This window comes from Schistocerca serialis, chromosome 7 (genome assembly GCF_023864345.2).
Source record: "Schistocerca serialis cubense isolate TAMUIC-IGC-003099 chromosome 7, iqSchSeri2.2, whole genome shotgun sequence".
In the NCBI taxonomy this organism is placed as follows: Eukaryota; Metazoa; Arthropoda; class Insecta; order Orthoptera; family Acrididae; genus Schistocerca; species Schistocerca serialis.
This window is the reverse complement of record NC_064644.1, coordinates 299,585,226-299,601,878: the sequence shown is the minus strand read 5'-3', so window position 1 is coordinate 299,601,878 and position 16,653 is coordinate 299,585,226. Positions and strand designations below refer to the sequence as shown.

The 16,653-nt window shown below is 43.8% G+C and overlaps 1 protein-coding gene across 1 annotated transcript in view; it reads left to right on the top strand.

Moving 5' to 3' along the window:
- LOC126413030 (bumetanide-sensitive sodium-(potassium)-chloride cotransporter) overlaps nt 1-16,653 on the top strand; it is a 220,368-nt gene that overhangs the window by 143,058 nt on the left and 60,657 nt on the right. Inside the window, exons 7-9 of the mRNA XM_050082924.1 lie at nt 3,042-3,233; nt 7,009-7,240; nt 15,036-15,157. Of these exons, the coding sequence (XP_049938881.1) occupies nt 3,042-3,233; nt 7,009-7,240; nt 15,036-15,157 (546 nt within the window). The remainder of the gene's footprint in view (nt 1-3,041; nt 3,234-7,008; nt 7,241-15,035; nt 15,158-16,653) is intronic.

Sequence of the window (16,653 nt, the reverse complement as noted above, 5' to 3'; positions counted from 1 at the left end):
GCCAAACTTTCCCAAGACCGAAAAAAAGGCTATCTTCAAAAATGAAGGCTGAAGAATGAATTCGTACCTCCAGCTAGAATACAGCAGTAAGTAAGGAATCATACTACAAACTATTAAAACTCTAGCTAGACTCGTATCTAGCTGATTCAAAGGGCCCTCCTCACCTCTCGTGATATTTTCCTAGCTGAGAAGCAAGTCTGAGCTTTGAACTACCGTAAACTGGGCTGAACAGAAACAGTTTTCGAATTTAAAAGAAAAATCTGATCATTTTAAAAAGAAATACGAAACTCAGAGTTCTATGGGATTATAGGTCTTGTGTTTGACTTTAAACTTACAAGATGGGTGAATAAAATCAGCAGTGTTAATCTGCTTCTTCTTTTTCTTCTTATTCATATTATTAATATTGTTATTGTTGTTGTTATTTGGTGTTTGGGATGAACAGGAACAAGTAGAAATCTGTTTTGTATCTAGGAGTATCAGAAACAAAATTAATCTGGTTCAAAAAAAGGTTTATTCAAAACAAGCTCTAAAATATTGCATGAATTTGGTTTTTATTCTCTTTTCTGAACCAAAATTATTATATTTCCAAATACTTTATTGTAACATTAAATTGATGAACTTGGTTTGTTTGTTAATGCAGTAATACACTGACATCATCTTTAAAAATGATCATGTCACTGAATCTACAAGTCTTACCATCAGAAGTAACAGTAAACTTTAGAACATTCCTTGACTAGAAAGTGACTCCTCATCTGTTAAAATAAACGAGTTTAATAGGTCTTGTTTGTTCTATTTGTCTCAGATCCCCAGATGTACTATTCCCAATCTCCGTTGAGTTTTCTTTCCTATTCTGCCTCTAATTAACAAGTCAAGTTTACTCAGCCATAAGTATTGTACCTATGTGAACAATGTGCAGTAATTTTACATCATTGTTTCAACTTTAGATCATGATCGCTCTGTATACACGAGGTGCGTCTGGAAATTTCGATGAATGGTCTCAGTAAATAAAGGAAACAAGTTATCAACATTAGCAACAACACACTTCTGACACCGATTGTTTTAGGTATTGCAATCACTTCTTGTGGAATTGCTCGAAACACCGTAGTCATGCATTGTTGGATATTCACAATGTCTGCGAAGCGTAGGACTTTCAGGGCTAATTCAAGGTGGGGAAACAAAAACGTCTGCCGGCATCATTATCTTGGCAATAAGGAGTGTGTTGAAAACAGTGACGTTGTGTTCAGCGAGAAAGTTGAGTATGCGCTTTGCAACGTGCGGATAGCCGTGTCGTTAAGGAAATTCCACTGCCCACTCCGGTACAGTTCCGGCCGAACCCACCGTAAGCATTGCAGCAACCCTTCCGAAACTCCTGCGATAAGTACCGGGTTGACAGTTTGACCCTCGGGTAGAAATTCATGATGGATCAAGCCCTTGCCGGCCGGTGTGGCCGAGCGGTTCTAGGCGCTTCAGTCTGGAATCGCGTGACCGCTACGGTCGCAGGTTCGAATCCTGCCTCGGGCATGGATGTGTGTGATGTCCTTAGGTTAGTTAGGTTTAAGTAGTTCTAAATTCTAGGGCCTCAGATGTTAAGTCCCATAGTGCTCAGAGCCATTTGGACCATCCAGCCCTTGCCGTCATCGCCATACTGGCGTATCACCCGACGTGATGGTATGGTGTGCTATTGGTTACACGTCTCGGTCACCCCTTGTTCGCATTGACGGCACTTTGAACAGAGAAAAGGTGATCAGTCGTATTAACCTTGAATTTTGTCAGCAGGCTTCTTTGAGGAGGCGGGGAATATGATGAGTAACATGCCACTGACTGTCGCTTGGACTCCGTATCGTTTTGGTAGCACCACATCTCATGTACTGCAAGGATGATTTCCAAAAGTTACTGATTCCGATAAGACATGATGAAATCTCTGTTTCCATCCGAGTTTGCTTCTGCTCGTCTGTCAGCGTGTGCGGCAAAAACTAGACACAAAGCGATGTGTTTGACTGTGATCCGTCGATCACCTCCAATGAGAGTGTCCACACGTTCCATCATTGGAGGAGTCACAGCTGTGTGCGGCCGACTGGCACACGGGAGATCGGACAGATTTGCGATGATGACAAACGCCTTGCCCAACGACTCACTATGCTTTTGTTCATTGCCTCGTCTCAGCAGACATTCTGCAAGCGCCCATATCTGCGATATTCTTATTTTCCGGCAAAAGAAACTCAAAAACAGCGCTCTGTTTGTAATGCTCCTCTATAGCGTACAGTGCCGCCACGTATCCGATCTTTGTGAAACAATAGGGACTGAAGTGGGAATATTCCACGATGTCCCACACAAATTCCTCATTTTTTCAACCGAAATTGGCCGAGAAGAAAAATGTGTTGCATTACTTGTCGAACGCACCTCGTATTCACTGCTTCAACACAGTACACATATACTGATTCCCAATGACCCTACGTCGCCGTTTCCCTAATTTTAAGCAAAATTTCATGTTTCCACGTTGCTTCATTTGGCGCTGCACTCTGCAGTGACAAGAGCTCTCACACTGACTCAGATAGCTTGGTCGTAGCGTGCATCATTGCTTCGCTTCGGTGATTTGCTCGATAGGGGGTGCCTGTTGACATGTTTTTAAAGGTGTAAGCCGGGGGCCAGCCGCTGTGGCCGAATGGTTCTATGCGTTTCAGTCCGGAACCGCGCTGCTGCTACGGTCGCAGGTTCGAATCCTGCCTCGGGCATGGCTGTGTGTGATGTCCTTAGGTTAGCTGGATTTAAGTTGTTCTAAGTCTAGGGGACTGATGACCTCAGATGTTAAGTCTTATAATGCTTGGAGCCATTTGAATCTGTAAGTGCGGGCGCTGCATCGTAACCAGCGTAGTTTTTAACATATGGGACCATTCTCCGAACCTTTCAGATACATTTTGTATGTTTATGTTTGCATCAAGCTGTTGACAGTATGGTTAAATAAACCAACTCTTTTTCTTTTAACTGAAAAGTTTAACGGCAGTGCTGTGAGTTTACTAACCTTGTGCGGGATTGTGCCACAGGACGCGTCGATGGCCATCCCGAAGGGGACGCTGCTGGCGCTGCTGATTTCGATGATCTCGTACGCCCTGTTCGTGCTACTGGCTGGCGCGGGGGCGCTGCGAGATGCCAGTGGAAACGTCGCCGACCTCGTCAATGGCACCGTGTCCGTCTGTGCTCCACACTGCCAGTACGGACTCCAGAACAGCTACACGGTAACTGCTGCTCTCTCTAGCCCTTCCAAACTGAAGCAACCCGATCGCTGATCTAGTGAAGCTAACACTGAGCCCTGCCCACAAGGGGACCGCGCCTACTCGTCATCACTAATTTCACCCAAATTTATGGTAAACTAGTCGAGTACCCGGCGTTGCGTGGGTATCTATTTTTCCAATTACACACTGAAGCCCCAAAGAAACTGGTATAGGCATGCGTATTCAAATACAGAGATATGGTAACAGGCAGAATACGGCGTTGTGGTCAACACTTACTCGTATACAGGGTGTTACAAAAAGGTACGGTCAAACTTTCAGGAAACATTCCTCACACACAAATAAAGAAAAATTGTTATGTGGACATGTGTCCGGAAACGCTTAATTTCCATGTTAGAGCACATTTTAGTTTCGTCAGTATGTACTGTACTTCCTCGATTCACCTCCATGATTTCATACAGGATACTCTGCCTGTGCTGCTAGAACATGTGCCTTTACAAGTACGACACAACATGTGGTTCATGCACGATGGAGCTCCTGCACATTTCAGTCGAAGTGTTCGTACGCTTCTCAGCAACAGATTCGGTGACCGATGGATTGGTAGAGGTGGACCAATTCCATGGCCCCCACGCTCTCCTGACCTCAACCCTCTTGACTTTCATTTATGGGGGCATTTGAAAGCTCTTGTCTACGCAACCCCGGTACCAAATGTAGAGACTCTTCGTGCTCGTATTGTGGACGGCTGTGATACAATACGCCACTCTCCAGGGCTGCATCAGCGCATCAGGGATTCCATGCGACGGAGGATGGATGCATGTATCCTCGCTAACGGAGGACATTTTGAACATTTCCTGTAACAAAGTGTTTGAAGTCACGCTGGTACGTTCAGTTGCTGTGTGTTTCCATTCCATAATTAATGTGATTTGAAGAGAAGTAATAAAATGAGCTCTAACATGGAAAGTAAGCGTTTCCGGACACATGTCCACATAACATATTTTCTTTGTTTGTGTGTGAGGAAGGTTTCCTAAAAGTTTGGCCGTACCTTTTTGTAACACCCTGTATAAGACAACAAGCGTCTGATGCAGTTGTTAGATTGGTTACTGCTGCTAGAAAGGCAGGTTATCACGATTTAAGTGAGTTTGAACGTGGTATTATAGACGTCGCACGAGCGATGGGACACAGCATCTCCGAGGTAGCGATGAAGTGGCGATTTTCCCGTACGACCATTTCACGAGTGTACCGGGAACATCAGAAAACATCAAATGTGTGACATCGCCGCGACAGGACAAAGATCCTGCAAGAACAGGAACAACGACGACTGAAGAGAATCGTTCCAAGTGACACAAGTGCAACCCTTCCGCAAATTGCAGCCGATTTCAATGCTGGGGCATTAACAAGTGTCAACGTGCGAACCATTCAACGAAAGATCATCGAAATGTGCTTTCGGAGCCGAAGGCCCACTCGTGTACCCTTAATGACTACACCACACACACCGAGCGAGGTGGCGCAGTGGTTAGCACACTGGACTCGCATTCGGGAGGACGACGGTTCAATCCCGTCTCCGGCCATTCTGATTTAGGTTTTCCGTGATTTCCCTAAATCGTTTCAGGCAAATGCCGGGATGGTTCCTTTGAAAGGGCACGGCCGATTTCCTTCCCCATCCTTCCCTAACCCGAGCTTGTGCTCCGTCTCTAATGACCTCGTTGTCGACGGGACGTTAAACACCACTAACCACCACTACACCACACAAAGCTTTACGCCTCGCCTGGGCTGTCAACACCGACATTTGACTGTTGATAACTGGGAGCATCTTGCTTCAAATTGTATCGAGCGAATGGAATTTTACAGGTATAGTGACAACCTTATGAATTCATGGACCCTGCTAGTCAACAGGGGACTTTTCAAGTTGGTGGAAGCTCTGTATAATGGTGTAAGGCGTGTGCAGTTGGAGTGATATGGGACCCCTGATACATCTAGATACGACTCACGGGTTGCACGTACTTAATCATTCTGTCCGATCACCTGTATCCATTCATGTCCATTGTGCCTTCCGACGGACTTGGGCAATCCCAGCAGGACAATGCCGCACACCACACGTCCAGAATTGCTACAGAGTGGCTCCAGGAACACTCTTCTGAGTTTAAACACTTCCGCAGGCCACCAAACTTCCCAGACATGACCATTGTTGTGCATATCTGGAATGCTCTGCAACGTGATGTTCAGAGGAGATCTCCACCCTTTCGTGCTCTTACGGATTTATAGACAGCCCTGCAGGATACACGGTGTCAGTTCCCTGAAGCGTTACTTCAGACATTGGTCGATTCCATGCCATGTCGTGTTCCGGCATTTCGGCGTGCTCGCGGAGGCCCTACACGATATTAGGCACATGTACCAGATTTTTGGATCTTCTGTATATTAGTCCAATTCCTCCTTCCCTCTCCCTGTCAATATTCTCCTCCACTCTCCTTGTCCAGCTTCACCTCTTCCCTTTCTCCATCCATTTCTTCTCCCACCTCTTTCTGTCCATCTCCACCTCTTTCATCCCTCTGTCCAGTTCCCCCTCACCCTCTCTCTGTGTCCATCTCCTCCTATCTCATATCTGCATCCATGTCTTCCTCCTCCCTTATGGTCTGCCCATCTCTTCCCTCGCTCTTCTCGTTCCAGGTTATCACTCCCGTCCCAATAGGATGTTGCTTGTCTTACCCCCACAGAATCTTTGCCATACGGTACGTAATGTATACCAGGTTTGGTTGAAATCGAACCAGGTCCTTACGATGGATTTTTTACTCGTGGCTTTGCCCGCGTATGCACGTGCAGGAGAGCTTCTGTGAAGTTTGGAAGGTAGGAGACGAGGTACTGGCAGAACTAAAGCTGTACGGACGGGGCGTGAGTCGTGCTTGGGTAGCTCAGATGGTAGAGCACTTGCCCGCGAAAGGCAAAGGTCCCGAGTTCGAGTCTCGGTCCGGCACACAGTTTTAATCTGCCAGGAAGTTTCATATCAGGGCAGACTCCGCTGCAGAGTGAAAATCTCATTCTGGATGTGGCTGATGAATCACATTGATTGTTACACCAGGACGATATGTCCAGATTCGCCGTTGACCAGGAGAACAGCTGCTCGAAACATCGACGGAGCTCGGCGCTACAAACGGAGACTGGACAGTCATTCACGGGGGGCTGCAGGGCTGTCACCTGGACTTCTTGACAACTGTCGACTACCTGTGAACATTTTTGCGGATCACCTAGATCTCTTCATGCTTGATATCTTTCCTGACGACTATGCTGTCTTCCTTCAAGATAAATGTCCGCCTCACAAGACCAGAATCCTGCTACAAGTGTTTGAGGAGCATGATAACGAACTAAGTTTGATGTTTTGAACATCAAATTCGCCTGATCTGAAAGGCTTGGGACACATTTGAGATGCTATTGGCTGCAGTATCGCATCCACACAAGGCACATTCCCGTAATTTGCGAGAACTGCGTGACTTGTGCTTAGATTTCTGGTGACACTTACCTCCGGAAACCTGACACGTACACGTCAAATCCATTCGATGCAGAATCGCTGTTGAATTGCGTTCGTATGTGGACCAGCCAGCCCACTATTAATCAAGCAGTAGTAATGATTGTGCTCATCCGTGTGTGTATGTGTGTGTGTGTGTGTGTGTGTGTGTGTGTGTGTGTGTCCTGCGCCTCAGGCGAAGCTGCTGGCCTTGATGTGAGGACCCCTGACCTACTCGGCTGCTCGGTTTTGCCCATCAGTGTGTGCGTGTTTCCCGGCCCTCAGGTTATGCAGCTGGCCTCAGCGTGGGGCCCCCTGATCTACCTCGGCTGCTTCGCGGCCACACTGTCCACGGCGCTGACCAACCTGCTGAGCGTGCCCCGTATCATCCAGGCGGTGGGCATTGACCGCATCTACCCTGGGCTCATCTTCTTCAGCAAGGGCTATGGCAAGGCTGGCGAGCCCTACCGCGGATACGTGCTCACATTCCTCGTCTCCGCGGGCTTCCTGCTCATTGGTGAGTAGCAACCCTAAACCTCACAGTCTTTAAAGAATCGAGCTCCATATATAAAACAGCTTCAAACGTCTGATTAGAAACGAGTTAATGGATTAAATATTTGACTGTAGGCATTCAAGCGAGAAAAAGTTGAGAAAAGTTTTGAAATTATGCTTAAAGTTTGTTGGAAGGCGACAAGTGCTCTCATTGTGAAACACTGGATCAATATAATCTGGGTAATTTGAGCGTCATTTTATGCAGAAGGTAGTTTTGACGCATCTAAATACCTGTGACGTCATATCTCCTGAACTATATCACACAGTGATGTAATTTTGGGGGTGTAGCCAATGGTATATGTGGATACTGCCTGGAATCTGTGTGCGAATAGAGACGGTAGTAAGGAAGTAATAAATTAAAACGTTATATCTGGTGCTGAAGTTTTAATGTATGAACAGCGAAAATGTAGTAAGCGATAAACTTTTTTGCTTTCGTCATATTGTGGGGGTATAGTGACCGGAATATGATAACCCCGACTGGCCGAGGGAATCGCAGCGAGTCTCCTGAGAATAAACAAGTGAACAGCAATTAAAAACAACAGACAGTGGAGACGGCACGACAAAATAAGTCCAGCAAGTAAACAAAGATCGAAACCTGAGACACAGCGAATTCGGAAACGAGACAATGGTGTATACCGATACCAATACAACTGCGTAAACAAATCACGATTAACAGCAGAGCTGACGCGCTGCTGGCTTCAAAGGGCTGACGCGACTGCCGAAAGGCCGGTACAGAGGGCGTGTCCTCGCGGCGGTGCTTGCAGCGATGATGGCAACCCTCGTAGATTCCAGCAGTGCCGTCTAGCGGCCGTCTTCGAGGTCCATGCCTTCAGATGGGCTTACAAACTCGCCGGGCTGGGATATCAGATCCTTCACTTCTGAAATTAGTATGTAGTATCGGAAGCACCCAGGATGATGCTAGGCACTGAAGCCGGTCGACATTATTGTAGATTCCGTAGCTGGCATTTACCTGAGTGACAGAGTCAGAAATTTGGGTCTGATGTGCCACAGGCTACACGGTCTATTTGTCACTCTAAGATAAAGGCTGAATCTACGTTATACCCATGAAATGCAGCGGATTATTTACAACGAACTTCAAGGGGGAATGAATATACTGTGACGCCATAGTCAGAATGCCCAATTCCTTAAACAGATGTCTAAAGATGATCGTGGATTAGCATCACGTATTATTCGTACAGCATGTTTTTGAACAATGAAGACTTCCTTCCTTAAAGATGAGTTTCCCCAGAACCTTATTCTATATGACATTGTTGAATGAAAATATTCAAATTACGTCAACTTACTGACTCGTCTCACCCCAAGATTTGCAATGATTCTAAGTGCCAATATGGCGGAGCTAAGTGGTTTTAAGAAGGTCCAAAACATGCTTTTTCCAACTGAAACTCTCATCAAGACGCTCATTAGCTCGGTACGGGCTTTTGTTGAAGTTTCGAGAACATACCTTCACCGAAGAGTCAAGCAGTATATTGCTCCCTCCTACGTATATCTCGCGAAGAGACCATGAGGATAAAATCAGAGAGATTAGAGCCCACACAGAAGCATACCGACAATCCTTCTTTCCACGAACAATACGAGACCGGAATAGAAGGGAGAACCGATAGAGGTACTCAATGTACCCTCCGCCACACACCGTCAGGTGGCTTGCGGAGTATGGATGTAGATGTAGATGTAGATGTAGATCATCATGGAAACTTAAGAATTTTGTATTTTTCACACTATTCATTATTTCCTCACCACATATTACACTTATCATTGGTGAGCAGAACTGAATATGTTGTGTCTTTTTAAAATTGAAGGTGAGATCCATTTGCAGCAAACCTGTCAATGATACTTTTAAGAAAATTGTTTACCATTTCTTCTGTTGCTGTATGTATGCTTCGATTGATGACAATACTAGTGTCACCTGCTAAAACAACTAATTCTGCTTGTTATATAATAGACAAAAGATCGCTTACATATATGAGGAACAATAGCAGACATAAGGCTGAGCATCGAGAGGCCCTATACGTGTTTTCCCCAGTCAGAATACTGTGCCCGATCTGCAATGGTTGAATTACTAAGTATGACTTCCTGCTTTCTTTTGGTCGGATATGATACTATCCATTGATTGCCTATACCATTAATACAAATTGATACCGAAGATGCTGAACTGGGAATACTATTACATTTTCACTCAACTATCCGCTAGTTTTTTCCTCTTTTTAATGGCTAGCTACGTGGTTATTATTAAAACTTTTCATACTAATGTGTAACTATATTCGTTTTATATATGGAAAAGGGAGGTTGATACATTTGTATGTCCCTCTCAGATATATGTGCCTGTCAACGGCAGGACACTCCTCACTGAAAAAAAAAAAAAAAAAAAAAAAAAAACCCGAACAGGGATTCTCTTGCACCGACACATGAGAAACAATAAAATGTCAGCGGAACTTAATAAATGAAGCTCCAGCACATATGAATTGTTAGCGTTGATGTCAATTTATCACGCTGAATATTCACTCATTTCATTTCCGTCTATCCCTTCGTTTCATTTCAGTGCATTTAATTAACTATATTCATAATATGTAAAATAAAATTCTCATAAGTACCGCCAAGTATCAACTAGAATACGAGAGAAGTAAGGCACCCGTATATCAAATGCTGATGCTGATGTTGACACAGCCAATGAAACAGGAGATGACCCGATAGCCACAGTAGAGGCAGCATCAGCTTGAACATTGACTAGAACATCGGCTTTAATCATGATGGGTCTTTTAGTTTATCATCTGGGTACTGAATGGTCAACATGGCAATCTAGCAAGGGTATCCACAACGGAAAATTCCGTTTGCAGTTTTTCACAGCTGCACTGTAAATACAAGTGTGAAACGAAGTGTGCACATCCATAAGTGTCACCCTTAACCAGGACAAAGTCATCACTGATAAAATTATTCAGTCATTTGTAGAATTCACTTATTGGTGGATTCTCGGGAATATTGGCCGTCGTCCACTAAAATTTCGTTATCCTAATTTTCAGTCTTTCTAAGCTGGTCTAGACGTGGAAAAATCATAAGTATCTCCTTGTTGTGCACGCATACAATAAAATTAGTCAGGTTTTTGTGATTTTTCGTTGGTAGATTTGATCTGGTAATTGATTCTCGGGCATATCGGTAGTCGTCAACTAAAATTTGTTCTTTCCAACGTAACTATAAATTAACTAGCCTTTCACCCGTGTACGCGGGCAACGGCCTTGCCGCAGTGGATACACCGGTTCCCGTGAGATCACCGAAGTTAAGCGCTGTTGAGCGTGGCCGGCACTTGGATGGGTGACCATCCAGCTGCCATGCGCTGTTGCCATTTTTCGGGGTGCACTCAGCCTCGTGATGCCAATTGAGGAGCTACTCGACCGAATAGTAGCGGCTTCGGTCAAGAATGCCATCGTAACGACCGGGAGAGCGGTGTGCTGACCCCACGCCCTTCCTATCCGCATCCTCCTCGGAGGATGACACGACGGTCGGATGGTCCCGGTAGGTCACTCGTGGCCTGAAGACGGAGTGCTTTCACCCGTGTACGCATATACTGCACACATCTCCTCATGCACTTCTCTTTGTCCAGCTCCTCTTTCCCCTTTCTCTGGCAAATACAGCGTAGTAGTTCTACCCAATCTTTTATGTTTTCGAACGTTACTCATAACCGATTTCTGTTCTTTTCTCTAATTCTCTGCTATAGTTTCAATACTGTTTTATACTTGATATGTGGTGTATGTACCGATATTCCAAAAGTGTAATTAAGTTTTCCTTTTAATTAAATTTATTCTTCTTACTGCGCCGATTCATTTGATAACATTAGTTCGGCTATAGAACAAGTTCATCAAAAGTTACATTTAACACCGAAGTACAATGTATTGTAACTATTTGTGAGCTAATCAGCATAATTCCATATAATGGCGTACACTGTTCGAAAACTAAGCATCCTGACTTGCTTTTGAACTTACTAAAGTTACCTAAAATTAATTATCTTCCGAAATAATTAAACTTGAAGTTCATTAGCAGCCACATTTTCCATCGCAGATTTTGTCATAGCCACTGTTTGATACCAAACTTTGATTACATACTTTTGTTACCTAAATTTCCCTGTACAAAGTAGCACACAACCCTAATTAATAATTTCATGTAATTTACTTTTCAATATGACACTCAAACATGTAAAAAAAGATTTACATTGCGTATAAATAGTAGTACCCTTGTATTTTTCTAAATTCTGACATGCAAACCTTTTTTGTGAGTCAAACTCACTTTAATTCTTGTAGGCATCAAAAACAGTAAAATCCATCCTAGCCAATTTCCAAACCATAAATCAATATATGAAATAAGGTTGTTCTTACGCCTGCCCATAAGGAATTGAAGTTCGCAATTAGGAAGCTCACGAGTAAGACTTACGTCGCGAGCACTCTCGGTGTTGGCTCTTCTCACAGTCACGCACGTTGTGTTTGCTAAAATATGTGCACCGACATCGGTGAAACTCAAGAACTTTAATGAGTAATAATTTAAGAGTGATTATCTATAACTTAAATTAAGAAACATCGTAACTGAACTGTGTCGTGATTGATGAGAAGTGTGGAATGGCGTTGTCATTAAAACTAGTGATTGTCGGAGGCGGTGATTAACATTATGAACTGAATTAATTGAACTATCGGAATGTAAACCTCTCTAATCGTCCGCCTCCATAGCGCAGCGGTAGCGTTAATGCTTATCACGCAAGGGGGCCCGGGTTCGTTTCCCGGCAGAGGACTGGGTGTTGCGTGTTCATCATCATCATTGACATGCAAGTCGCCGAAGTGGCACCAACTAAAAATATTTGCAATACGGCGGCTGAACCCTGAAGGTGATATCCCGCCCAATAAATGCCATACGATCATTGCATTTTCCTCTCTAATCAATTACTACAGGACTGTGCTAAGCGAAAACTGCAACGATTTTGTGTAAATATAAACTTTGTTTTGTGGCCCAATTTAGCAGTTAATTTCGCCACTATTATCGTGTCCCCATCTCGTGGTCTAGTGGCTAGCGTTGCTGCCTCAGGATCACAAGGTCCCAGGTTCGATTCCCGGCCGGGTTGGGGATTTTGTCTTCCGTGAGACTAGGTGTTTGTGTTGTCCTCATCATTTCATCATCATTATCATACGTGACAGTGGCTAGATTGAACTGTGTAAAAAAATGTATTGGACTGTGTAACAATTGGGACTGTAAACGGCCGTTGATAATCGTACAGTTGAGGGCCCCACAAACCAAACCAAACATCATCATCACTATAATTGTAGGTTCCGGTCTGATCCAGAGTGCTAACAGATGTTATTAGCTGACAAACCAGTCACCGTTAATAATAACCAGACTTTGCAAGAAATAAATCTGTGTTTTAAAGCAATCTGAATCGAGGTGTTCGCCGGCCGCGGTGGCCGTGCGGTTCTGGCGCTGCAGTCCGGAACCGCGGGACTGCTACGGTCGCAGGTTCGAATCCTGCCTCGGGCATGGGTGTGTGTGCTGTCCTTAGGTTAGTTAGGTTTAAGTACTTCTAAGTTCTAGGGAACTTATGACCGAAGATGTTGAGTCCCATAGTGCTCAGAGCCATTTGAACCAATCGAGGTGTTCCTTTGAGCAAACACAATCCCACACTGATTTACTTAGACTTCCAGTTTTGCGGTGATCAAGAGTTGTGCTACCGAGGAGAGACTAGGAAAATCAGGTCAGTCTCGTTATATTTACCCATCTCCATCTACTGCCTATTTTTCTCCCACCCCTCTTCACTTTCCACCTGCATCCTACACCTCCCTCTCCTCCCCTCTCTCTCTCTCTCTCTCTCTGCACCTTCTCCTCATCCCCTCACAGTCCATCTCCTCCTACCCCTTCTCTCCGTCCATATCCTCCTTTCCCTTTCTGTCCATCTCTTCATCTCCACTCCCTCTGCCCATCGCCTCTCTTCAGTCTCTGTGTCCATTTTCTAATCTTACGAAATTGATTTGCAAACTGTGAAATTAGTGATACGTGAAAATTTGTGCTGGACTGGGATTCGGACCCGGATTTCCCACTTGTCGCCTTAACCACTTTGGCCATCCGTGCCTGTTCCCCAGACCGACCCAAACTTCCATAAGTCACACTGTCTGTATCCTAATAAAGTAGTCCACTGAATTCATCATGTAATGCTCGCAACATTACTCTCGTTCTCGCAACAGGGACAATGAAACAATGAGAAATCGAGGCCAGTGTTGTTATCGACGTGTTTGGGGTGGCCCAGGGAGAGTGCACGGATAGCCAAAATGATTAAGGCGATTGCTCGAGATAAGCGGGAAATCCGGGTTCGAGTACCAGTCGGGCACAAATTTTCTTGTGTCACTGCTGGATAGTAGATCTATGCTGAATACAGCTAATGTCACAGGAATTCTCATTCGGCGAATTAATTTGAAATTATCTCGTACAGCTGTGAATTGACAACGATGTCTGTTCTTTCAGACACCCCCATGTATTACAAGCCAAGGCCGGCACATGGTGATAACAACATTGATCTCCTTTCTTTCAGGAGTGCTAGTTCTACAAGGTTCGCAGGAGAGCTTCTGTAAAGTTTGGAATGTAGGAGACGAGGTACTGGCAGAACTAAAGCTGTGAGGACGGGGCGTGAGTCGTGCTTGGGTAGCTCAGATGGTAGAGCACTTGCCCGCGAAAGGCAAAGGTCCCGAGTTCGAGTCTCGGTCCGGCATACAGTTTTAATCTGCCAGGAAGTTTCATATCAGGGCAGACTCCGCTGCAGAGTGAAAATCTCATTCTGGAAACATTGATCTCGATTCACCGCTGTCTCATTCTCTCTGTTGCGGGAACTCAAGTAATGTAGTGAACGGTAGGTGATGAATTCAGTGGACTACTATATAAGGATTTAGACGATGGGTCGGTCCATGGAATGTGCACTGATAACCGAAGTGCTTAAAGCGACAGCTCGCGATGAGGCGCAAATTTTCGTATGTCACTATTGGTTAGTAGATTTGCACCTAATAAAGTTGTCAAAGGAATTCACATAGAGCGAATTAGTTTCGAATTATTTCGTACAGCTGCGGATCATCAACAGTGTCTGTTCTTTCAGACATGCATGTAACTCAACACCGAGCGAGGTGGCGCAGTGGTTAGACACTGGATTCGCATTCGGGAGGACGACGGTTCAATCCGGCGTCCGGCCATCCTGATTTAGGTTTTCCGTGATTTCCCTAAATCGCTCCAGGCAAATGCCGGGATGGTTCCTTTGAAAGGGCACGGCCGACTTCCTTCCCCATCCTTCCCTAATCCGATGAGACCGATGACCTCACTGTCTGGTCTCCTTCCCCAAACTACCGAACCGAACCTGTAACTCAACAGAAATAGTAAACCCATTTAGGTAGGGAAATGAAATCGAAAAGAATTTAGATCTAAAACTGAAAGCAAATAAGAATGTGAAGAAAGCAACGATGAACCAACAGAAAAAAATTAACAGGTTCGACATGAAGATTCAAATTAATTCTGAAATAACAATTAGTCATCATCTTCATGACAAAGTACTTAACAGAAAGAGTGTCATCAGCTTTACAGTTGAAGCTGTACGCTGGATCTTAATCTTGGAATATTCAGGGGCCTGATTACTGTAAATTTTCCAAAAAATCCTAAATTAAAAGTAACCCTGCACAAACTAACTCGACATCTCATGTAGTCACGAACAAATGTAACAATTGTTTTTATTCCCTTAGCTAAGCTGAATGCTGTGGCGCCACTCATCTCCAACTTCTACCTGGCGTCCTACGCCCTCATCAACTTCTGCACATTCCACGCCGCACTCATAAAACCACTTGGCTGGAGGCCTACTTTTAAGGTAAGAGGTATTAGTCTCAATGACGACACTATGTTATCTGAGATGATGAACTCATACCCTTATTCTTCAAAAAGAAAACCATAACTGTCTTAATTAAAAAAGGTACAATACAAGCTCTTTCTTCTCCTTTAAAATGGAATCAGTTACGTTCTCCTATTTTTCAGCTGTTTCTTTGAGTTTATTTAGTTTCTTATCTGTCATCATTGAGAGAAGCAAATCCAGTTATTGTCAAGAATAAATGGTCTGCCACATAAGAAAGAGAGCCGCGCGGGATTAGCCGAGCGGTCTGCAGTCATGGACTGTGCGGCTGGTCCTGGCGGAGGTTCAGGATAATTTAGATTAAGTAGCGTGTAAGCTTAGGGACTGATGACCTTAGCAGTTAAATCCCATAAGATTTCACACACATTTGAACATAAGAAAGAGATGGTTTGATCAGTCACTGCTTCGTCTTACTCGCCGACTTTGAGACTGTAGTATGATTCTTGTTGTCTGAGTACTAGTTCACTTAGAATCTAACAGAGAAAAACTGTATAGTAAGAACTTTGTCTGTAATATCGATTACTTCAAAATAGGCCATTAGTCACTGCTATCACTCCTATTGCCACAAACGGACAGTCATTAGTTCTATTCACTATCGCGTGTTTGCTGGCTTCTCTTACCTAATAGCGTTGTTACGTGCTACTACATCAAATCGCCGGAATACCAGATGCTAACAGAAATATTTGTTTTCTTAATTGTTTGGGAAGCAAACACTTCATTTTAAGTGATTACGACAAAACTATTAGATGCAGAAAAATTTATTTATAAAAGCGAAATGATTACGTAACAGAGAATACGGCAACGCATCTACTATTATGCAAAATTAAAAATTCTGTATATTCATATGAAGATGTATAGTATATTAATATGAAGGTATATAGTTATCCTGCCCTAGTATTGGATTTATCCGTCACTTCACAACAAGCACAATATTTTATAGGACTATAATAGGGCTGTCACAAGTATTTTGACCACGATTGCTACTAAAAGATCATCGAATAAGTTTAGGGAATGCACAAATAAATGAAACTAACCTTTGCCCCTAGTGCCTGTACACTTGATTCCCTGAACTTGCAAAAATGTTTGTTGTGTGGGTTTTTATTGAGAATAAAAAGAAAATGATACGCCAGTAAGTCTGTAATAGTTGGTCATATTTAACTAGTCATTTGTCCAAATTCTTTAACTGTCTTGTGTCTTTAACTATTCTCCTTAGCATATTAGTCTGAATTTCGCAGTATTTTTATTAACTCTGTTGCTCTTCTTTGGTGCCTTTTTAACACTCAACAGAAAGCTGCAACTCTACAGTGAAACATAATACAGGATACTTTTCTGTGTGCAGAAATAGTTGATAACCATGCATCAACTAATTTTGTTATACAATTTATTAGCCATGACAGTTTGTCTAGGACAAATTTATTATCCACGAGTGACCTGTGCTTCCAGGTAACACTTTTGCT